Source organism: Amblyraja radiata, chromosome 24 (assembly GCF_010909765.2).
Source record: "Amblyraja radiata isolate CabotCenter1 chromosome 24, sAmbRad1.1.pri, whole genome shotgun sequence".
NCBI classification, from domain to species: Eukaryota; Metazoa; Chordata; class Chondrichthyes; order Rajiformes; family Rajidae; genus Amblyraja; species Amblyraja radiata.
The window spans coordinates 20,980,625-21,005,215 of record NC_045979.1 but is presented as its reverse complement, the minus strand read 5'-3'; the positions used below and the strand labels follow the sequence as shown (position 1 = coordinate 21,005,215).

The window sequence follows — 24,591 nt, the reverse complement described above, 5'->3', positions numbered from 1 at the left end:
TGATTCCTGGGATGGCAGGACTTTCATACGAAGAAAGACTGGATAGACTCGGTTTGTACTCGCTAGAATTTAGAAGATTGAGGGGGGATCTTATAGAAACTTACAAAATTCTTAAGGGGCTGGACAGGCTAGATGCAGGAAGATTGTTTCCGATGTTGCGGAAGTCCAGAACAAGGGGTCACAGTTTAAGGGTAAGGGGGAAATCTTTTTAACCGAGATGGGAAAAACATTTTTCACACAGAGAGTGGTGAATCTGTGGAATTCTCTGCCACAGAAGGTAGTTGAGGCCAGTTCATTGGCTATATTTAAGAGGGAGTTAGATGTGGCCCTTGTGGCTAAAGGTATCGGGGGGGGTATGGAGAGAAGGCAGGTACAGGATACTGAGTTGGATGATCAGCCATGATCATATTGAATGGCGGTGCAGGCTCGAAGGGCCGAATGGCCTACTCCTGCACCTATTTTCTACGTTTCTATGTTTCTACCGTACACCTAGAGATGTTTGATAAAAGTATTCAGTGTCACACGGAATCTCCTCAATCTTCTAAGTGCTCTCTGAAGGATCACAGTCCGCTTTCCCAGGGTAGAGGATTCGAAAACTGGAGAACGGTGACTCAAGGTGAGAGAGGAGGAGAGATTTAAGAGGGACCTCAGGGACAATCCTTTCACTGAGGGTAGTCCGCATCTGTAATAAACTGCCAGAGGAAGCTATAGAAGCGGATACAAATACGGCTTTAAAAAGATATTGGGATGGATAGGAAGGATTCAGAGAGATATGGGCCAAATGCAGGCAAATGGGACTAGCCTGGTTTTCCAACTTGGTCGGCATGGACAAGGTGGGCTGAAGGGCCTGTTTCCATGATGTACAGCTCTAAGGTTGTCACTTTAAGCAGGCTTGTGATTAATTTATTTCGTTCGGTGCTCCAGGAAATCAGACAAGTAATTAATACTCAAGAACGCAGGGAATTATAAATTTAATTAACATGCAGTCTGAAGAGCATAAAACCCATTTTACACCATATCCTGTGTTATCTTCTCTGTTTCTAATTGGCTTACAGACATACTCCAGTGCAATTTATTATGCACTGGCTTATTAATATAAATGTATCTTAATTGTTATGAAACTAGACAGTCTTTGACATATGAGGAAAGAATGGGTCGACTGGGCTTGTGTTCACTGGAATTTAGAAGGATGAGAGGATATCTAACAGAAACCAATGAAATTCTTACGGGATAGGACAGGCTGGATGCAGGAAAAATGTTCCCGATGTTGGAGTCATGAACCGGGGGTCAGTTTAAGAATAATAGGGAAGCCATTTAGGACTGAGAAGAGGAAAAAAAAATTCACCTAGAGAGTAGTGAATCTGTGGAATTCTCTGCCGCAGAAGGCAGTGGAGACTAATTCACTGGGTGTTTTCAAAAGAGAGTTAGATTTAGCTCTTAGGGCTAACAAAATCAATGTATATGGGGGGGGGGAAAGGCAGGAACAGGGTACTGCTTTTGGATGATCAGCCATGATCTTATTGAGTGGCAGTGGTGGCTCGAAGGGCCGAATGGCCTACTGCTGCACCTATTTCCTATGTTTCTATGTTTCGGCTACTGCTTGTGTGCTGATCCCATGGATTAAATTGCAGGAAACTATCGGGAGATGGGAAAGATTAAAAGGGAAACCCCACAGGTTGGTGTCGCGTTCAATTGGATTTGTTCAGTTTATTATATCAACCAACAAACACTTAATTAAAACTCGAGGAACTGCAGATGATGGAATCTCAAGCAAAACACAAAGTGCTGGAGGAACTCAACGGGTCGGAAAGCATCAGTGGAGGGAATGGACAGAAAACTACCAGGTTGAGATGCTGAGTGCACCAGTGTCATCCTACCTCCCAGAGATGAGTGTGTTGGTAGAATATCTGACCACTGTAAAGTTCCTCCAATGTACAATTGAGTGGTGAAATAAAGGGAGAGTTGCTGAGAATAAAGGAAGAATAATACAAATGGATTCATGTAGGATTAGAGTAAATGGATGTTGATGGCTGATATGGACTTGTTGGGAGAAGGGCAGTTTCTGTGCTATATTCCTATCTGCAGCCAGAACAAACACTGGTCATCCCAACAACATCACACCTCCAGCTGATCATGAGAGGAATAGATCGGGTTGATTTCAGGTTGCAACTCTTCTTCAGATACGGCTGAAATGCAGCTTAAAGCAAAGACGATTAGTATTGATGCCCCTTGATGGTGGCTTTGATGTGCTTTGCATCTGCTAATGGTGTCGGCTGTTATGTGGGGTGTGCCAGAGGGGGTTGGGGGGGAGATGAATACCAGTGCCAAAGATTATGTTCATCTGTTATGTCTCATGAAGAGGAGGCAGTGCGGGGAGTTTGTTGAGTTGCCTCGAAGGCCTGAAACCTCTTGTTCCATCAAAGGACAGAACACTATTGGAACACAGCTCTTTGTTCTCTCTCATTGTTCTGTGCTGAGGTAATCTTATTGTTCAGATGACGTTTAGATTTATGACTCTTTCTTTAACCCCTGAGTGCTCGGTAACAAAGTGTACAATTCCACTCCATCACACACACATTGCCACTTTTTTGCCTCTGACTAGTTTGTGCATTTGGTTTTGTAAATGGATATCGGAGAGTTCTCATTGGGAAGAACATGGAGGGGTTTAAGGTCAAATCTGGGAGCAAAGGCGTATATTTCCCTGAAATTGGCGAGTCAAGTGGACATGGTGGTGAAGAAGGTGTTTGACAAGCTTGCCTTCATTGGGAAGGGTATTGAGTACAAAGATGGGCCATTATGATTGCATACAAGTTGTTAGTGAGATCACACTTGGAGCACTGGATGCTGCACCATTTACCGATCTGTAGTCACTTATCATCCATTACATCAGGTGAGAAATGGTGAGTGTTGCAAGTGCATCGACATCAGGTGTAGATGATGGTGCAGAGGAGTTTTGTCAGAATGTCCCCTGGATTAAGGGACATTGGCTACTGTGAGAGGTTCGCCAGATTTGGATAGTTTTCTCTGGAACGCTGGTGATTGAGGGAGACCTGATAGAAGTATATAAAATTGTGAGTGGCACAGACAAGGTAGACAGTCAAAGCCTTTTTCCCAGGATGGACTCATCAAAGATTAGAGGACATAGCTCGAAGGTGAACGGGGCAAAGTTTAAACAAAGGACATGTTCGGCATGGGCATTGTGGGCCGAAGGACCTGTTCCTGTGCTGTACTGTTCAATGTTTCTCCAGCGCTTTGTGTTTTGCACAAGATTCCCGCATCTACAGTCTTGGTTTAGTTTAATTCAAGTTAGAGAGAAAGCATGGAAAGAGGCCCTTCGACCCACCCAGTCCACGCTCACCATTGATCACCCGTCCACACAAGTTTTATGTTATCTCTCCTTCTCAATCACATCCTACACACTAGGGGCAATTTACAGAGGGCCAGTTAACCGACAAACCTGCACGCCTTTGTGATGTGGGAGGAAATCTGAGCATCTGGAGGAAACCCACGCGGTCATATGGAGAACATACAAACTCCAAGTCAAGTCAAGTCACATTTATTTATATAGCACATTTAAAAAACAACTCTCGTTGGCCAAAGTGCTTTACATTTGTTATAAGAATAGCACAACAAAACAAACTACATACATATATACGTGTAGCCCTCACTCAGAGGATGTCAGGAAAGGCTTGGGAGTATAGATAAGTCTTTAGTCTTGACTTAAAAGAGTCGATGGAGGGGGCAGTTCTGATGGGAAAGGGGATGCTGTTCCACAGTCTAGGGGCTGCAACCGCAAAGGCGCGGTCGCCCCTGAGTTTATGCCTAGACCGTGGGATATTCAGCAGCCCCAAGTCGGCCGATCTGAGGGGCCTGGAGGTGGAGTGGTGGGTGAGAAGACTTTTTATGTAGGTGGGGGCAAGCCCATTGAGGGCTTTGTAGATATGGAGGAGGACCTTGAAGTTTATACGGAACCGCACAGGGAGCCACTGTGCCGACCTTCTTACTCCATTTGTATCATTCCTCGCTGACTTGTCATCCTTGGTACCCTGCTTACTCGTCACCAATAAGATGAGTGCCTTCTGAATCCTGCAGAGATATTTTTAATGCAACTGTGATGGTTTTTATTTAAGAAACTGCAGGCTTGAGACTCGAATGAATGGATGACTGGAGGGAGGATGGATTTGTTCTTCTAGTTGTGCACTTACTCAGTGGCTGATATTTTTCCTTTTGTCAGGCTCGGCATAGAGATATTTTATTTTAAATTGCATCAAAATAAAATGAGCTACCGATCTCCGGGCCCTCGATTATAGGCTTTATTTTATGCTGTCTTTCAAATGCAAATAACATCGCTGAGAACTAGATTATGCCCTTGTTCCCATCTCACTTAAGGCTGGAAAACAAAACAAATCCTCCCGTGATAATTCATTTGGGGATGTGTCTTGGGGATGCGTTCCTGCATATTGTAAAGGTCAGTTGTTCCATGTGCTGTGTTGTACGGGGAAGAATAGTGAGTGCTAATAACTGGTAAACAGGGGGTGGGAAGGGGACTGGAAGCAGACTGGGCGATCGTTTCGCTGAACACTGACGCTCAGTCCGCCTTTGCCTTTGTGATGTCCCGGTTGCCAAACATTTTAACTCCCCTTCTCATTCCCAAACTGGCCTTTCTGTCCTGGGCCTCCTCCATTGCCAGAGTGAGGCCAGATGCAAATTGGAGGAACAACACCTCGTATTTTGCTTGGGCAGCTCACAACGCAGCAGTATCAATGTTGGTTTCTCCGATTTTGAAGTAATCACTGCGTTCCATCTCTCATGCCCCCACCCCCCCCCTCCCCCCTCCTCCAGAGTAGACAGTTGAACCTTTTTCCCAAGGTGGAAATGTCAAGGACTAGAGGGCACAGCTTTAAGATGAGAGGGGCAAAGTTTAAAGGAGATATGTGGGGCAAATATTTTTCTGAGGGTTGTGGGTGCCTGGAACACTCTGCAAGGGGTGGTAATGGAAGCAGATGCAATCGAGGCATTTAAGAGACTTTTAGATTGTCACGTGGACATGCAGGGAATGAAGTGGGATGGATCACGTGCAGGCAGATGAGATTAGTATCATTTGGCATTGTGTTTGCCATGGACATTGTGGGCCAATGGACCTCCTTCTGTGCTGTACTGTTGCATTTTCTAGTGCTTCCCAGTAATTTCATAGTAAACACAATATAGATTCATCATTAGATACATTCAACATGTTATACGGAAACACTTAGCAGATGTGACTGCAGGTGAAGCTCCATCTGTAGCTTCTCAATACCCATAAGGTGAGCAAGAGAGAGCCCAGCTTCTTGGTTTTTCATGGTTTCCTCAACCCTGGAAGAATTCTAAGCCAAACCGATCTTGATCGATCCCATTGACCTCATTGGAGGCCTTTGAACTATCTTTAGTCGGACTTTACCTTGCACTAAACGTTATTCCCTTTATTCTGTACGCTGTGGTCGGCTTGGTTGCAATTGTGTATAGTCTTTCCGTTGCTGACATAGCACGCAACACTGAAGCTTTTCACTGTACCTCGGTGCACGTACCAAGAATAAACTAAACCAAAACTCCACCCAATGTCTTTGCATACAGGAGTCCAAATTACCTCTTTACGACTGGCTGGTAACCGGAAGTTGTCCCCATGTCAATCCAAGCCATGCAATTCATTTTAACTCCCCTACTTGCCACTGTAACTGAGACCAAACTCTTGTAAGAGTCAGTGACAGAGTCAGCTACACATTCAACGTGTTCTGCCAAGATATTATTGATTGTTTTACCCTGCTCCACTCTCGTTCAAATGCATTAGCGTTTGCTCAAGTTCAGTCTGAGCCACAGGCAATAATCGTACGTTCTTTTAGTGCTTTCAAAAACCAGATCACTTTATGATATATTTTTAGCCGCACTAATGTAGATGCCTTTTTAATTCCAAATAATGTGAAGTTAAAATTAAGATCTAATGGTTTTCTGCATGAACAAACTGTACTTTTCCTCATCCGTGATGGAATGGGAACAATCACCCTTGCAGCAATTTGCACAGTCAGTACCTTGCTTTGCTGCGCCCCTCCCAGCTTTCTCTCTCTCTCTCTCTCCCTCCTCCCCATTTAATCAGCCTAAAGAAGAGTCCTGACCCGAAACGTCACCTATCCATGATCTCCAGTGATGCTGCCTGACCCCATGAGTGGCTCCAGCACTTTGTGGCCTTTTAGATTAATTGGCTGCTTTACCAGATGGAGATTGGTGGTTATTGGATTGTACGCTGAACGATGGCAGTTGCTACCTCCACTGAAACACTGAAGCCGGAGAAACAGATTTCTCCAGAGATGCTGTCTGACCCGCTGAATTAATCCAGCACTTTGCATCTATGGAAACTAAGCTACATGTGTAGGAAGGAACTGCATATGCTGGTTTAAACCAAAGATAGACACAAAAAGCTGGAGTAACCCAGCGGGTCAGACAGCATCTCTGAAGAAAAGGAATAGGTGACGTTTCGGGTCGAGACCCTTCTTCAGACTGCAATAACTTCTCCTTCTCAATATTGGCATGCTCAGAGTCACAGTGACAAATTGGCAGCTTGTTTAACCTGCGTTAATTGCACCATTTCATCAGACACATGCTACAGTCTGTGACCTGCCTGTCGTGTTGTTGTTGGTCTGCCCCATGCTATCTGTGGAAGGAGAGCTGCTTTGATGTTCTGGGATGTTTGTCGACTCTTTCTTGCTGTTTACCAAACTTCACCCCCCCCCCCCCCCCCCCTCTAATTAGCAACTGCTTACCTTGTTTCTGATATCTTGACTCTGAGACCAGGCTTTGGAGAAGTGTTCTTCATATCGATTCAGTCGCTCTTTTCCTTTTCTCTCTGAAACTTTACTCGTCTGGTAAAAACAAAAAGGAATCTTTCGTCTGATGAAGGGTCTTGACCCGAAACGTCACCCATTCCTTCTCTCCAGAGACGCTGCCTGACCTGTTGAGTTACTCCAGCATTTTGAGTCTATCTTTGGTGTAAACCAGCATCTGCAGTTCCTTCTTACAAAAAAATAAGTATTTGGTTTAGTTTATAGACACAAAAAACTGGAGTAACTCAGCTAGATAAGGCAGCATCTCTGGAGAGAAAGAATGGGTGATGTTTCGGGTCAAGACCCTTTAGTTTGTTATTGTCACATGTACTGAGGTACAGTGAAAAACTTTTTGTTGTGTGCTATCCAGTAAGCAAAGAGACCATACATGATTACAATCAAAGTGTCCACAGTGTGCAGATACACGATAAAGTATATCACGTTTAGTGCAAGGTAAGGTCAGATTAATAACAGGTCGAAGGTCTCCAGTGAAGTAGGTGGGAGGCCAGGACAGCTCTCTAGTTGGTGAGAGGATGATGCAACAGTAGAGTTGCTGACTTACCGCGCCAGAGTCCTGCATTCAATACTGACCATGGGTGCTGTCCGTACGGAGTTCGTGCGTTCTCTCTGTGACTGCATGGGTGTTCTCCAGGTGCTCCAATTTCCTCCCACACTCTAAAGACCTACAGGTTTGTCGGTTACCTAGCTTTGGTAAATTGTCCCCAGTGTGTAGGATAGTGCTAGTATACAGGTGATCATTGATGATCGCTGGTCGGCGCGGACTCGGTGGGCTAAAGATCTAAAGTCTACAGGACCAGTATGGGCCTAGTTATGTTAAGCCCCTGTCCCACTTAGGAAACCTGAACGGAAAGCTCTGAAGACCTTGCGCCCCACCCAAGGTTTCCGTGCGGTTCCCGGAGGTTTTTGTCAGTCTCCCTAATGGTCGAAAGTGGTTTCCGCTTCTTCTATGTTCCCAGATTATTTCAAAGAATTAAAAACCAGCTGCGAATATAGGTTGTCGTATAAAAAAAACGGTAAATTTTTAGTCGAAGCTGGTTGCGATGCTAGTTGAAGGTGGTTGCCTGAGGTTGCAGGCGGTGGAAGGTCTTACGTCTCGGAGTTTCACTGCCAGTGAGATTTTGCCACATTACACTATTTACAACATATCCTGAGCATTCCAGGAATGAGTAAGTGTACATTAAATAGCGCTTCAGACGTATCTCTGAAGAGTCGGATAATGATCTAATTACGACCTGTTGACATCGTGTTAGTTGCTGAACCTCTGTTTAAGTTTAGAAATACAGCATGGAAACAGGCCCTTCTTCCCACCGAATCCGTAACCTTTGATCACATGTACACACCAGTTCTATGTTATACCACTTTCTCATCCATTCCCTACACACACCAAGGGCAATTTACAATGGGCCGATTAACCTACAAACCCGCATGTCTTTAGGATGTGGGAGGAAACCGGATAACTCGGAGGATACTTACGAGGTCACAGGCAGAATGTGCAAACTCCACACAGATAGCACCTGAGGTCAGGATCGAACCCGGGTCTCTGGCGCTGTGAGGCAGCAGTTCTACCCGCTGCACCACTGAGCCGTCCATGTGTAGATGCTAACTGGAAAACAAGACTTTGTTATTAATATTACCCAAAACCCCAGAAATAATGCGTTACCACCTGGCTAATGAAAACACGAAGAGTCTTAATTTTTCGACATAATTCTAAGACACTTGGTCACTAACCCCATTTATAAATCTGATTTTAATCTTGAAGATCTGAAATAAAAGCACATGGGTATTAGATCAACAATCCCTTGTGGTGTAAAGTACTAACTGTTTTTGCTGTGCTAGATTAGCTTTGAAAATGATTTTCATGAGAGATATTATTACCCAGACTTATTACAGGCTTTGCTACTATAATAGCTGTTGCAAATTTTTGACGTGGAAGGTAGATTGACAGAAAATCTAATAAGCTGTTCGCAGCTGTGTCCTGAAGGTAATTGTGACCTGCTGTTGATTTTGCTTGGCTTTGTTCAGCCGTAACATCAGTTATTATACATAGATTGTATCTCCACATTATGGTCCAATTACATGGCGCAGTGGCGCTGTGGTGGAGTGTTGCCTTACAGCACTAGAGTTCCCAGTTCGATCCGACTACGGGTGCTGTTTGTACAGAGTTTGTATGTTCTCCCTGTGACCGTATAGGTTTTCATCAGGTGCTCCAGATTCCTCTCACACTCCAAAGACGTGCAGGTTTGTAGGTTAGTTAGCTTTGATTAAAAAATCAATTGTAAATTTTCACCAGTGTGTAGGATAGTGCTAGTGTACGGGATGATCGCTGGTTGGTATAGACTCGGTGGGCCAAAGGGTCTGTTTCCACATTGCATCTCTAAAGTCTGCATGAAAGCATGTTATGCCCCTGTCCCACTTAGGAAACCTGAACGGAATATCTGGAGACTTTGCGCCCCACCCAAGGTTTCCGTGCGGTTCCCAGAGGTTCCCGGAGGTTGCAGGTGGTTGTCGGAGGTTGTAGGCAGTGGAAGCAGGTAGGGAGACTGACAAAAACCTCCGGGAACCTCTGGGAACTGCACGGAAACCTTGGGTGGGGCGCAAAGTCTCCAGAGGTTTCCGTTCAGGTTTCCTAAGTGGGACAGGAGCATGATTCTATTTCAGTCAAATTCAGTCAAATGCTCAAACACGTGAATGATCATGCTAAATATGCTTCTTCTTCTCTGCTTCCTTGAAGCACCTGACCAAACGCTTCCAAATCATAAGACAAAGCAGCAGTGTGTGTGTGTGTTCCACTCTGACAGTCGCCGTTCCAGTTGCCGGTTTTTCAGGCGACTGCCGGCACCTTGACTGTCGCCTAAGTGGGACAGGCCCATTAGGGAAAATGGAAACAAGAGATATAAGAGGATGATGTAGAGAGATAATGAACAATGAATGAAAGATATGTAAAAAAGTAACAATGATAAAGGAAACAGGTCATTGTTAGCTTTGGGTGAGAACAAAAGCGGGTGCGACTTGGGTGGGGGAGGGATTGAGAGAGCGAGGGAATTTCGAGGTTGTTTGTTAGAGAAGTTAGAGGAAACAATATTCATACCACTGGGCTATGAGCAGCCCAAGGGAAATATGAGATGCTGTTCCTCCAATTTGCGTTTTGCCTCAGTCTGACAATGGAGGACACCTAGGCCAGAAAGGTCAGTGTGGGAATGGGAAGGAGAATTAAAGGACATTCTGATCTCAGGCAGTGACTATTGATGTGGCAATTTTTACAAATGGACAGCTCAGTTTAAAAAAAAAAGGGAATACTTGAAATATTCAGCAGGTCATTTTTGTTGGGAGATATTGTTGGGAGGGCAATATTTCAGGACAAAGATTGCATCAGAATTACTGGATTGTGATTAGCTTTAAGCATACTTTTGACTACTTTTGCCCCCTCACCCAAAAGCACTTATCGTCAATTGTACAAGACTCAAGAGTGTTTAACTTTAGAGATACAGCGTGGAAACAGGCCATTTGGCCCACTAACACTATCTAACATTTTCCATACACTGGGGCACTTTACAATTTTATTGAAGCCAATAAACCTACAAAACCACGCATCTTTTGAGGGTGGGAGGTAACTGGAGCACTCGGATGAAACACACGTGGTCAGGATCGAACCCGGGTCTCTGGCGCTGTAGAGCAGCAACTCTACCACTGCGTCCCTCTGCTACCCTGCGCATTTAATTGTCATATATATAAAAAATGGAACAATTACATTCTTACTTGGAGCAGCATAACAGGTCTGTAAGCACAATACTCATAAATAGCATAAACAAAAATATTTCCAATAATTAAAAAAAAACAATATTAGTGCAGGAGAACCCGAAGAGCAACCAAGTCAGTTTGTACTTCATTGTTTAGTTGGTATTGTGCAGTATTCAAGAGCCTGATGGTTGCTGGGAAGCAGCTGTTCTTAAACCTGGCAGTCACAGTTTACAGAACAACCATTAGTTTAATGTTGAATCCTCCTGCCTTATAGGATCGGACATTGCAGCATATCATGCATTTACCATTCTCCTGTGGACTACGTACATAGGGCACACAATGAGTTGATACACAATGACATGGATATGCAGGGAATGGAGAGACATGGATATGGAGAGACGGGGAATGGAGGGAGATGGATATGCAATGAATGAAAGGATATGGATAGGGAGGGATATGGATTTGTGGGGAAAGGAGGGATATGGATATGGAGGGATATGGATATGTGGGGAATGGAAGGATATGGATCTGCAGGGAATGGAGGGATATGGATATGGATCTGTAGACAGGAGGAATTGGTTTAATTTGGCATGGTGTTCGACACTGCCATTGTGGGTGTAAGGGCTGTACTGTTCTACAATTCTATGATGCTCTGCATGTGCACGTTCCAGCAGCTGCCCTGTGTAACCCAGTGCTCTCACCCTTGTTTTCTCAGATGGCATTCACAGCGTCACTGCCCAGTGCACCCTGCAGGTCACCATCATCACCGACGAAATGCTGAGCAACAGCATCACCCTTCGCTTGGAGAACATGTCCCAGGACCGCTTCCTCTCCCCCCTTCTCTCCCTCTTTGTGGAGGGAGTGGCGACGGTGTTGGCCGCCATGAAAGAGGACATTGTGATCTTCAACATACAGAACGACACGGACGTAAAGGCCACGATCCTCAACGTCAGCCTCTCCGTGCTGGTCCCCGGTGGGGCCCACAATCAGTTCTTCTCCTCCGAAGACCTGCAGGAGCAGATTTACCTGAACCGTACCCTCTTGACGGCCATTTCCACCCAAACGGTGCTGCCGTTCGACGACAATATCTGCCTGCGGGAGCCCTGCGAGAACTACATGAAGTGTGTGTCTGTGCTGAAGTTCGACAGCTCGGCCCCGTTCATCACCTCCAACACCATCCTGTTCCGTCCCATCCATCCCATCAACGGCCTGCGGTGCCGGTGCCCTGCCGGATTCACCGGGGACTACTGCGAGACAGAGATCGACCTGTGCTACTCCAACCCCTGTGGCAACCATGGCACCTGTCGTAGCCGGGAAGGTGGATTCACCTGCGAATGTCACGAAGACTACACAGGTGAGTCTACATGTTGGTCCACAACAAGGATTCATGTAAGGTACACACAATTGCTGGGGAAACTCAGCGGGTGCAGCAGCATCTATGGAGCGAAGGAAATAGGCGACGTTTCGGGCCGAAACCCTTCTTCAGACTGATGGGGGGTGGGGAAAGAAAGAAGGAAAAGGGGAGGAGGAGGAGGAGCCCGAGGGCGGGCGGATGGGAGGGTGGGAGGAGACAGCTAGAGGGTTAAGGAAGGGGAGGAGACAGCACGGGCTAGCCAAATTGGGAGAATTCAATGTTAATGCCATAAGGACGCAAGGACCCCAGACGGAATATGAGGTGCTGTTCCTCCAATTTCCGCTGTTGCTCACTCTGGCAATGGAGGAGACCCAGGACAGAGAGGTCGGATTGGGAATGGGAGGGGGAGTTGAAGTGCTGAGCCACCGGGAGGTCAGGTAGGTTATTGCGGACTGAGCGGAGGTGTTCGGCGAAACGATCGCCCAACCTACGCTTGGTCTCACCGATGTAAATCAGCTGACATCTAGAGCAGCGGATGCAGTAGCTGACATCTAGAGCAGCGGATTCATGTAAGCCGCTCTGTTGCAATGGAAATCATTTCTCTTCCTATAATATCATTGCATCCCATTAGACAGACACAAATGCCGGGGTAACTCAGCGGGTCAGTCAGCATCTCTGGAGTAAGGGAATTGGTGACGTTTTGGGTCGAGACCCTTCTTCAAGCCCGTCGTCTGTCTTGACCCGAAACCTCACCTATTCATTTTCTCCAGAGATGCTGCCTGACCTGCTGAGTCACTTTTGTGTCTTTCTTTGGTGTAAACCAGCATCTGCAGCTCCTTCTTCTCCACATTCTTTCACGGCTTTAAACTGAATTGTTTACTCGTTTGCCCAAGCAATGTGGAATTCAGTGGTTCCCTGGTTCTTTATTATCACATACACAGAGGTACAATGAAATTATGGAGTTGCATACAGTGCAGTAAAGTCAGCTATGGTAATATCTTGCAGAAACAAAGAATTGCAGATGCTGGTTTATTCCAAAGATAGACACAAAGTGCTGGAGTAAATGGCCTGTCCCACTGATGCGATTTTTTCGGCGACTTGTCATCACCCGTCATAGTCGCAGCAGGTAGCGGGGTGACCTGTATGGTTGTGAGTAGTCGCCCAAAGAGTCGCACCTTTTTCTGGTCGCCGCTGGATTTTCGACACGTTGAAGATTTTCGGTGACTTGCTGCGACTATGACGGATGCTGGCAGTCGCCGAAAAAAATCGCGTAAGGGGGTCAGGCCCTTAACTCAGTGGGCCAGGCAGCATCCCTGGAGAAAAGAAAAAGATTTAGTCTGAAGAAGGGTCCTAACTTGAAACTTCATCTATCCATGTTCTCCAGAGATGCTGCCTGACCCGTTGAGGCCTGGATAGAGTGAATGTGGGGAAGATGTTTCCACTAGTGAGAGAGTCTAGGACCAGAGTGCATGACCTCAGAATGAAAATATGTACCTTTAGAAAGGAGATGAGGAGGAATTTTCTTAGCCAGAGGGTGTTGAATCTGTGGAATTCATTGCCACAGTTGATTGTGGAGGCCAAGTCGTTGGGTGTTTTTAAACTGGAGATTGACATGTATGGGGAGAAGGCAGGAGAATGGGATTGAGTGGGAAAGATAGATCAGCCATGATTGAATGGTGAAGTAGACTCGATGGGCTGAATGGCCTAATTCTGTAACTATCTTATGAACTCATTCTGCTCCTATTTTCTGTTTTGCCTAAAGCTGAGAGCACACTAAGTACATCTGAAACAGCTTTTATTTTTATTTGCCAGTTATTTAAAGACAGTTTTTGAAATGCGTCTCCTGGCAATTAAGGAAAATAGGAAAAAAAGTTATGGCTCTTTATATAGCTCTCTATATATGGCTATATATATATATATATATTGCAATGTATTGATTTCTTTCTACATTAATCTTGTATTACACTTAGGTAGAAAGAACGGAAAGGTCACCTCTTATCTGAAAGGTGCAAGACTAGGTGGGGTGGAGGAACAAAGGGGTGCCAGAATGCTAATACCCAATCAATAAAAAGTTGGTGCCACAGTACACTGTAGAAGCTGAAAGCTGGAGCAGAGCACAAAATGCTGGAGGGATTCAGTGGACCGGGCAGCATCTGTGGAGGGAGTGGACAGGCGACGTTTCGGGACCCTTCTTCAGACTGATGGCGTAGAGAGGAAAAAGCTGGAAAAGAGTTGTGGGGGTGGGACAAAGCCTGGCAAGTGATAGGTGGATACAGGTGAGGGGAGGGGGTGATTTTGGTGGAAGAGTGGAGCAAATGACAAAGGCTGGAGGTGAAAAGTTGGATAGGACGGGAAATAAAAGATGCTTGAATTTCTAAGGCTTAATGCTTAACCTCAAAGTGATCTTGTCTGTGCTAGCATGTACACCTCCCAGATTTAGGAATGTGGATTACAAAGCCCTTGGGTGAGATGAAGGGAAATATGAATCAACAATTGCTCGCTTTGTTTGGTTGGTAATTTGTGAATGAACGGAAGGTTCTTTTTGCAAGCAGACTTGCATGTTTCAGTGTTCCCGCGAACATCCAGACATTGAATAAGCTTGTTCCATGGTTGGGACTTGTATCATTTTACAAAGACTGAATATCTCAACCAGCTCCTAAAAAACAGACACTCCACTCTAATGCATCAGGAATGTGCCATCAATTCCTCTCACTGTTTCATAGAAACATAGACATAGAAACATAGAAATTAGGTGCAGGAGTAGGCCATTCGGCCCTTCGAGCCTGCACCGCCATTCAATATGATCATGGCTGATCATCCAACTCAGTATCCCGTACCTGCCTTCTCTCCATGCCCTCTGATCCCCTTAGCCACAAGGACCACATCTAACTCCCTCTTAAATATAGCCAATGAACTGGCCTCGACTACCCTCTGTGGCAGAGAGTTCCAGAGATTCACCACTCTCTGTGTGAAAAAATTTCTTCTCATCTCGGTTTTAAAGGATTTCCCCCTTATCCTTAAGCTGTGACCCCTTGTCCTGGACTTCCCCAACATCGGGAGCAATCTTCCTGCATCTAGCCTGTCCAACCCCTTAAGAATTTTGTAAGTTTCTATAAGATCCCCTCTCAATCTCCTAAATTCTAGAGAGTATAAACCAAGTCTATCCAGTCTTTCTTCATAAGACAGTCCTGACATCCCAGGAATCAGTCTGGTGAACCTTCTCTGCACTCCCTCTATGGCAATAATGTCCTTCCTCAGATTTGGAGACCAAAACTGTACGCAATACACTAGGTGTGGTCTCACCAAGACCCTGTACAACTGCAGTAGAACCTCCCTGCTCCTATACTCAAATCCTTTTGCTATGAAAGCTAACATACCATTCGCTTTCTTCACTGCCTGCTGCACCTGCACGCCTACTTTCAATGACTGGTGTACCATGACACCCAGGTCTCGCTGCATCTCCCCTTTTCCTAATCGGCCACCATTTAGATAATAGTCTGCTTTCCTGTTTTTGCCACCAAAATGGATAACCTCACATTTATCCACATTATACTGCATCAGCCAAACATTTGCCCACTCACCCAGCCTATCCAAGTCACCTTGCAGTCTCCTAGCATCCTCCTCACAGCTAACCCTGCCCCCCAGCTTAGTGTCATCCGCAAACTTGGAGATATTGCCTTCAATTCCCTCATCCAGATCATTAATATATATTGTAAATAGCTGGGGTCCCAGCACTGAGCCTTGCGGTACCCCACTAGTCACTGCCTGCCATTGTGAAAAGGACCCGTTTACTCCTACTCTTTGCTTCCTGTTTGCCAGCCAGTTCTCTATCCACATCAATACTGAATCCCCAATGCCGTGTGCTTCGGGAGGGGAACCAAATAACGTGTAATATCTGAGCACACTTCAGAATTCTTAGTCAAACCTTATTGCAGTGACTCCATTGTTATTGTATTCAAAATGTCCACTCGAACTCCGAAAATCCATTCTCAGCAGCAATGTCCACCGTAAAGATTAGTTTAGAGATACAGCGCAGAAACGGGCCCTTCAGCCCAACGAAGTCTGCAGCGACTAGCGATCCCCGCACAGTAACGCTCCCCATCACACATTAGGGACAATTTTTTACATTTATACCAAGCCAATTAACCTACAAACCTGTACGTTTTTGGAGTGTGGGAGGAAACCGAAGATCTCGGAGAAAACCCACGCAGGTCATGGGATGAACGTACAAACTCCGTACAGGCAATGCCCGTAGTCAGGGTCAAACTCTGGTCTCCGGCGTTGTAAGGCAGTAACTCTACCGCTAGGGCACCGCGCCGACCAGCGATTGCCCAATACACTAGTTCTATCGTATACATTAGGAGCAATTTACAGAGGCCAATTAACCTATAAACCCGCACGCCTTTGGCATGTGGGAGCAAACCCACGCAATCTCAGGGAGAATGTGCAAACTCCACAAAGTCAGTACCCAAGGTCAGGATCGAACCTGGGTCTCTGGCGCTGTGAGGCAGCCACTGTGCTGTCCACTGAAGCCGTACATTTTCAAGGTATGTGAACAGAAAAATTAAATCTTTAAATTTGATTGATATAGTATATAGAATTCTAGATGGCGTCGTAAAGTCATACTGCTCAGAAACAGGCCCTTCAGCCCAACTGCAGATCAAAATGCCCCATCTAAGCTAGTCTTATTTGCCCACGCCCGGCCCATATCCCTCCAAATCTTTCCTAACTACATACCAGTCCAAATGTCTTCTAAATGTTATTTTATAGTACCTGCCTCAACTACTTCCATTGACAGCTCATTCCAAATACCCTCCACCCTCTGTGTAGAAAAGGTTACCCCCTCAGCTTCCTATTAAATCTTTCCCCTCTCACTTTAAACCTATGCCCTCTAGTTCTTGATTCTCCTACCCTGGGTAAGACTGTGCATTCACCCTATCTAGGCCTTTCCTGATTCTGTACACCTCTGCAGGATCATCCCTCAGTCTCCTGCCCAACCTCTTTCTATAGCTCGGGCCCTCAAGTCCTGCTCACATCTTCGTAAATCTTTCCAGCTTCGAGGCATCTTTACATTAGTGATTTTGCTTTTTAACATAAAGTAGAAAGTAGAATAGTACGTCACAAGAACAGGCCCTTCGGCCCATAATATTTGTGCCGTAAAAGATGCCAAGACCAACTCTTACCTGCCTGTACAAAATCATTATCCCTCCATTCCCTGCACGTCCCATGTGCCTGTCCAAACATCTCTTAAGCACCACCATCGTATGTGCCTGTACCATCTCTCCCGGCAGTGTGTTCCAGGCACCCATCACCCTCTACGTAAAAAAGATGCCCCGCACATCTCATTTACACTTTGTCCCTCTCACCTGAAAGATATCCCCTCTGGTATTTGATTTTTCCATCCTGGGTAAAAAGATTCTGCCTGTTTAACTTATCTATTAAACATCCACTTGCTTTCCCAATTTGATGCTGGGAATTTACCTTGTCAAATATCCATCATCTAAGCAAACATGGTGAACACACAATGTAATGGGCAGCTTACACTGCAGCTAATTCTTTAAAAAAAGAACCCTATTCCACCGACGAGAGTATCTAACTCAGGAGATTAGACTGTACAGAGCTGTTGGATGTCAGTCATGAAAGTTCCCGTGGATAATTTCCAAGGTCATGTCATCACATTGTTGGATACCTGGCTTTGGAGACTAAAGTTTCCACAACTGCCTCAAACCACCTCTTGTCATTTCTCGTTCTGCGGATAGGTTATTATACATGAAGAATCTTGTTGCAGTTCCTTAAAGAATGTCAGTGCAAAAATATGTGAAACATAATATTTTGGCATTTGCCTATCCTGACGCACACCCTTATTTTAGTTTAGAGATACAGCGTGGAAACAGGCCCTTCTGGAAGAAGGAATTCAGGGACGGTGCAGTCATGCAGTGGGTGGAGTTGCTGCCTCACTTCAACAGAGATCCAAGTTCAATCCTGACCTCGGCTGCTGTCTGTGTGAAGTTTGCGTGTTCTTCCTGTGACCGCATGGGTTTCCTCCGAGTGCTCCAGCTTCCTCCCACATCCCCAAGACGTGCGGGTTTGTCGGTTAATTGGCCCTCTGTAAATTGCCCCTAGTGTGGAGGGAGTGGATGGAAACCTGGGATAACACAGAACTAGTGTGAATGGGTGATCGATGGTCAGCGTGGAATCGGTGGGCAGAAGGGTCTGTTTCCGACTTGTAACTCTAAACTCTACATATTGTACTTCAGTTGGACTTGATTGTATTTGTATATACTATTATCTGAAGCTATTGCAAAACAAAGCTTTTTTGACTGTACCTCAGTATACAAGACAATAGTGAACCTAAACCTAATGCCACAAATGGGTCTTATCTCCCTGTTACCCAACATTATCATGACTGCATAAAGGTAGAAAGAAGGAACTGCAGACGCTGGTTTAACAAGAAAAGGCACAAAGTGTTGGAGTAACTCAACGGGTTTGAATAAAGGTCCCGACCCAAAACGTCACCAATCCGTGCTCTCCAGAGATGCTGCCTTACCCGCTGAGTTACTCCAGCACTGTGGATCTTTGAAGAAGGGTCCCAACCTGAAACACCTCCTATCCATGTTCCCCAGGACTGCTGCCTGACCCGCTGAGTTACTCCAGCACTTTGTGTCTTCCCATCATCATGGCGTATATTCCTGACAGAGATAGCGATCGGAAATGGAAAGCCTCATTATTCATTCCTTCTCGGTACAGGGTCAGTGAGGTCACTGGCTGTGTGCCTTATCACTGTCAGCTGGAATAAGGTAACCTGACATCAAAACGACAACATAATTGCTCTCTCTCTCATTGAAACTAGGCATCCCAAAGAAACTGCACTGCCACTAATGATGCAGAATATCTCAGCTCCATATGGTCTTCTGGCAGTTCCTCCCTCTGGTTTGTCTACTGCTTTTTCCTCCATTTACCCCCCCCCATGTTTTAGATGGGATCACTTTGGATGATGGAGATGAGAAATGGCTGTGATGGAGAGAGACATGGATTAGACAAGGCAGTGAAAAGAAAAAACTGCAAAAAAACAAGACATTGGAGCAAAAACACCCTTAGGGAAATAAGTGCAAGAGGTGGTGGATGGTGTTCTATTGCTGAGGTAGGATTAGGTTCAATATGCAAGTGTGCAAGTGTTTGCCTGCTTGCTGCTTGCAAAATGTTTGGTTTAGATTAATATTGTCACGTGTACTGAGGGACAGTGAAAAACGTTTTGTTGCGTGCTATCTAGTCAGCGGAAAGGTTATACATGATGACAATCAAGCAGTCCCCTGTGTACAGATGCTTGACAAAGTGAACAATGTTTAGTGCAAGATGAAGTCCAGTAAAGTCTGACTCTCTGATGGTCATTCTGGGTGAGATTACAGTAGAAGTCAAACGTCGAGTGTGTTTAATTGTCTAATGTCTCATCAATGATATAATTTTATCATTGCTATAGTTTTACAAGCTCGTTACCTCATGAATAAATTAATAATCAGTCATGCTTGGTAACCAGTCCTTAACAGTGCACGGCCGTAGTCCATAGTGTAACCAAAACAAAGTCCGTAGCAATTCATGGTTGCTAAGGAATGATTGAAGTCTGTGTTGTGCAGTGTTCAAGAGCCTGATGGTTGCTGGGAAGAAGCTGTTCTTGAACCTGGGGGCCATGGTTTTCAGGCTCCTGCATCTTCTTGCCAATGGTGGCAGGAAGATGAGAGCGTGGCCAGGGTGGTGTGGGTCTTTGACATTAATTAAGGTGGTGTGGGTCTTGTGAGTTTCTGGAGTTGATCTAAATTGTTTGCCTGTACATTCTCCAGCCTGGAGAGTTTAAATCATCTCCACCGTGAACAAAAGAGGGCGGCACGTTGGCGCAGCGGCAGAGTTGCTGCCTTAAGGGCCTGTCCCACGAGCATGCGACTGCATGCGGCAAGCGCAACCTAACGTGGTCGCTTGAGTCGTATGGCATCGCGGGGCCGGTCCCACTTCGATCGCAGGAGCCGTATGGAGTTGTGCGGAGCTGGTCCCAACATCGCGCGGGGCTCCGAAAAACTGACACTGTTCAAAAATTCCGCACGGCAACAGCCTGCCGGTCTGCAGCCGCATTGAGGCTGTACGCACCGCCTCGACGGGCGTATGCACCGTCTCGAAGCCGTACGCAGCGTCTTGATGGCATACGCCTAGCGCGAACTTCCCGCGGACTTTGCTCGAACTTCAGTCAACTCGTACGGGATCACTCGACCTCCACTCGGCCTCCGCGCAGCCCCCGCTTCCGGTTTGGTCGCGCTAGCCGCATGCTCGTCGGATAGGCCCTTTACAGCGCCAGAGACCCTGGCTCGATCCTGACATACGGGTGCTGTCTTTATGGAGCTTATACATTCTCCCTGTGACTGCGTGGGTTTTCTCCTGGTGTTCCGGTTTCCTTCCACATGCCAAAGACATGCGGGTTTGTAGGTTAATTAGCTTCTGGCAAATTGTAAATTTCCCTTGTGTATAGGATAGTGCTAGTGTTTGGGACGATCGCTGGTCAGGACGGACTCGGTGGGATAAAGGGCCAGTTTCCACCCTGTATCTCAAGTCTAATGTCTAAAAAAACACTGGTCTGATTTCTTGTTAATGTATGGCATGTTTTTGAAAAGACATGGAATTGGCGTTATCCTTATCTCTGCATTGTAGGCTGCAGGAAAGAGCGCTGTGGACGGTTTTAGCTTAGTCTGATGATGTAGAGTTTCCCTTCGCAAAGCCATCTGTTATTGTTTCTCACAGCTCCATTGTGTTGGAACGATTGTGACTTTAATGAACGATAGCTGCAGGAAATGACAATGTTATTTCCTTGATGATTATTCATCTTAGCCAGACACTGTAGATGTGTCTGAAGCCAGTGAGGAGGCTATGGAGACTGAGACAGACACAAAGTGCTGGAGTAACTCAGTGGTTCAGGCAGCATCGCTGGAGAACGTGGATAGGCGATGCTTCGGTTCGGGGCCCTTCTTCAGACTGAGAGTTACCTAGCATTGACACTTGTTATTTTAACATGGATGCCACAACATGCAGTTATGGCAGTGGAATGTCATGGGTCTGTAAGGTTATGTGATTCGAGGTGTGAGAAGAAGATGTGTGGGGTCGGCACAGTGGCGCAGCGGTAGAGTTGATGTCTTACAGCCCAGAGACCTGGGTTTGATCCTGACTACAGGTGCTGTCTGTACGGTGCTTGTACAGTACAATAGCCCTGTGACCATGTAGGTTTTCCTCCGGTGCTCTTGTTTCCTCCCACATTACAAAGATGTGCAGGTTCGTAGGTTAATTGGCTTCAGTAAAAATTGTATATTTTCCCTAGAACTGTATGTAGGATAGTGCTAGTGTATGGGGTGATTGCTGGTCAGCGCGGACTTGGTGGGCTGAAGGGACCCTTTCCGCACTCTATCTCTGATCTAAACTAAACTAAATCTTCTCTGCACTCCTTTCAACTTAATGGTATCTTTCCTGTAGCCAAGAATGGGCCAAGCTGAACACAGTACACTAAGCGTAGGGAAGAACTGCAGATGCTGGTTTAAATCGAAGGTAGCCACAAAATGCAGGAGTAACTCAGCGGGTCAGGCAGCATCTCTGGAGAGAAGGAATGGGTGACGTTTTGGGTCGAGACCCTTCTTCAGACTGATGTCAATAGACAATAGATAATGGGTGCAGGAGTAGGCCATTCGGCCCTTTGAGCCAGTACTGTCATTCAATGTGATCATGGCTAATCATCCCCAATCAGTACCCCGTTCCTGCCTTCTCCTCATATCCCCTGATTCCGCTATCTTGAAGAGCCCGATCTAGCTCTCTCTTGACAGTATCCAGAGAACCGGCCTCCACCATCCTCTGAGGCAGAGAGTTCCACAAACTCACAACTCTCTGTGAGAAAAAGTGTTTCCTCGTTGACGAGTTGACCAGGAAGTTTCAGAGGGAACGCAGTGGGATCCCGTTGGAGGTGGCAGTAATGTTGGAGGATTATATGCTGCATGCGACGGCTGATGGGGTGGAAGGAGAGGACAAGGGGGACGCTGAGAAAGCTGGGAGAGAGGAGGTGCAGGACAAAACATCGCAGGTGGACATGGGAGGTGGGGTGGATTGATAGGCAGATGATTGGAACAAAGGTCAGAGATAAGATCAGAAGTTGTGAGACAGAAGATTGAAGTTGCAAATTGTGAAGCCAGAGGAAGGAATGTGGGAGGTGGAGCAGAGGAGGGAGGGTAGATGTAGGTTTGAGTCTAGGTAGGAGGGAGTGTGGGGAAGAAAGGGGAGGGAGAAGGAGGGTTGTTGGACGTTACCTAAAATTTCAGAATTCAATGTTCCCTAAAACAGGAGAATTCACCATGTTAATATTTATAGTGCAATTAAAAGTCGCCACTGTATTGTTCTTAGGTAGTCATAAAATGCTGGAGTAACTCAGCGGGACAGGCAACATCTCCCACTGCCCGTCCCGCTGAGTTACTCCAGCATTTTGTGTCTACCTTCGATTTAAACCAGCATCTGCAGTTCTTTCCTACAGTATTGTTCTTCTTCTCACTGAAGAAGCAGTGGGATTATCACAACGTGACCTCCCGTTTTAATGCAGGCCATGTCTTGACATTAGTTGTGCATCGGTGGGAACATTGGTCTGTCCAACAAAGGCAGTTTATTTGCTATGAAAAGTGTGCATTTAGTTCTGGTTGGCACAGTGACCTAGTTTTACATCGCTTGCTGTGTCTGTTGAGATCGCCAGGCTGCGATATAATGCAAAGCCCTGGGAGAACCTTGAAGTAAACCATTGGAACCACATGAGTGGAGTTAGTCGCTCAAACAAAGGAGGCTTCTTCTTCTTCTGTGCATTTTGTTCCAATTAAAATAAGCACTGTTTTCCTGTTAAACTAACTAGATTAGATTCTGTTAGATAGATCACAGCTGCACGGAACTACAGCGCAGGAACAGGCCCTTCAGCCCACAATGTCTGTGCTAACCACAATGCCAAGATAAACCAATCTCTGTCAGCACATATTGTTCCATTCTCCACATATACATTTGCTAAGCCAAAAGTCTCTTCAACACCACGATCGTATCTGCCTCTCCCACCAGCCCTGGCAGCGCGTTTCAGGCACCCACCGCCCTCTGTATAGAAAAAAAACTTGTCCCCGCACATCTCCATTAAACTCTGCCCCTCTCAGCTTTAAGCTATACCCTCTAGTCTTTGACATTTCGACTGGCGATAAGGATCTATCTACCCTATCGAGGCCTCTTGTAATTTTATATGCTTCTATCAGGTCTCCCTTTATCCTCGGGCGTTCCAGAGAAAACAATCCAAGTTTGTCCACCCCCTCCTTGTAGCTAACATCCTCTAATCCAGGCAGCATTGTGGTAATATTAGACACAAAGTGCTGGAGTAACTCAATGGCTCAGGCAGCATCTCTGGAGATAAAGGATAGGTGACGTTTCGGTCGGGTGTAATAATCAAGTGGTGGTTTGTTGGTAGTGCATTGGATACCAAAACAAATTTAATAAATATTAGAGCTGTATCGTACTATACTCAATACAAGTGGGCGGCACAGTGGTGTGGCGGAAGAGCTACTACCCCACAGCGCCAGGGACCCGGGTTCGATCCTGATTACGGGTGCTCTCTGTACGGAGTTTGCACGTTCTCCCTGTGACCTGTGTGGCTTTTCTCCGAGATCTTCGGTTTCCACCCACACTCCAAAGACGTACAGGTTTGTAGGTTAATTGGCTTTGTGTAATTGTAAAATTGTCCTTAGTGTGTGTAGGGTGGTGTTAATGCGCGGGGATCGCTGGTCGGTGCGGACTCGGTGGGCTGAAGGGCCTGTTTCCGTGCTGTATCTCTAAAGTAAACTAAACTGAACTAAACTCAAACTGTACAGACTCAGTCTTGCATCTTCTGCTATTATAATTCTGTATAATTCTACGTGTTGCGAGCATCAGATGTTTACTGTTGATTGAATTTCACAATTTTGAAAGTGCCGGGAGATTGTGCTGTGTCCACTTTTTTTTACTTTCTTTTATCTCCTTCCCTCAATTTTTCATGTCGTTTGATACCCTGCCCTTGTGTGCCTTGTCCGAGTCGCGTAAAAGCTTATGACTCCATAGGGCAACGCAGCCCAGCCACAAGCAGTCCGTCAGGCCATTATTTTCTTACGATTACGATCGACTAATTTGTCACAGACTGGAGGCTGAACCTGCCTCATCTTCCCGATGGATAAACCCAGCGCTTGGACCTTTGTAAACTGCTCACTAATGAGACATGACAATGTGTTCCTTCAGATTATGTCACCTTCACAATATATTATGCTCTTACAAACCAGATGATCACAGTCCCTACCCTACAACAGTCACGTTTGAGCTGGCGGACATTAAGAGTCACAGAGGCATACAGCACGGAAACAGACCCTTCGGCTCATCTTGCTCATGCTGACCAAGGTGCCCCATTTATATTTGTCCACTTGCCTGCATTTGGCCCATATCCCTCCAAACATTTCCTATCCATATACTTACCCTTGTGCCTTTTAAATGCTGTTATAGTACCTGCCTCAACTACCTCATCTGGCAGCGATTTCCGAGAGAACGCCGCCACCTACGGCCGTCATT

At 45.9% G+C, this 24,591-nt stretch overlaps 1 protein-coding gene across 5 annotated transcripts in view; it reads left to right on the top strand.

The window, feature by feature from the left end:
* The window catches only part of celsr2 (cadherin EGF LAG seven-pass G-type receptor 2), a 190,378-nt gene that overhangs the window by 50,760 nt on the left and 115,027 nt on the right, over positions 1-24,591 (top strand). For all 5 annotated transcript variants that reach the window (XM_033042557.1, XM_033042559.1, XM_033042558.1 and 2 more), the window contains exon 2: positions 11,326-11,964. In XM_033042557.1, coding sequence (XP_032898448.1) covers positions 11,326-11,964 — 639 coding nt within the window. The remainder of the gene's footprint in view (positions 1-11,325; positions 11,965-24,591) is intronic.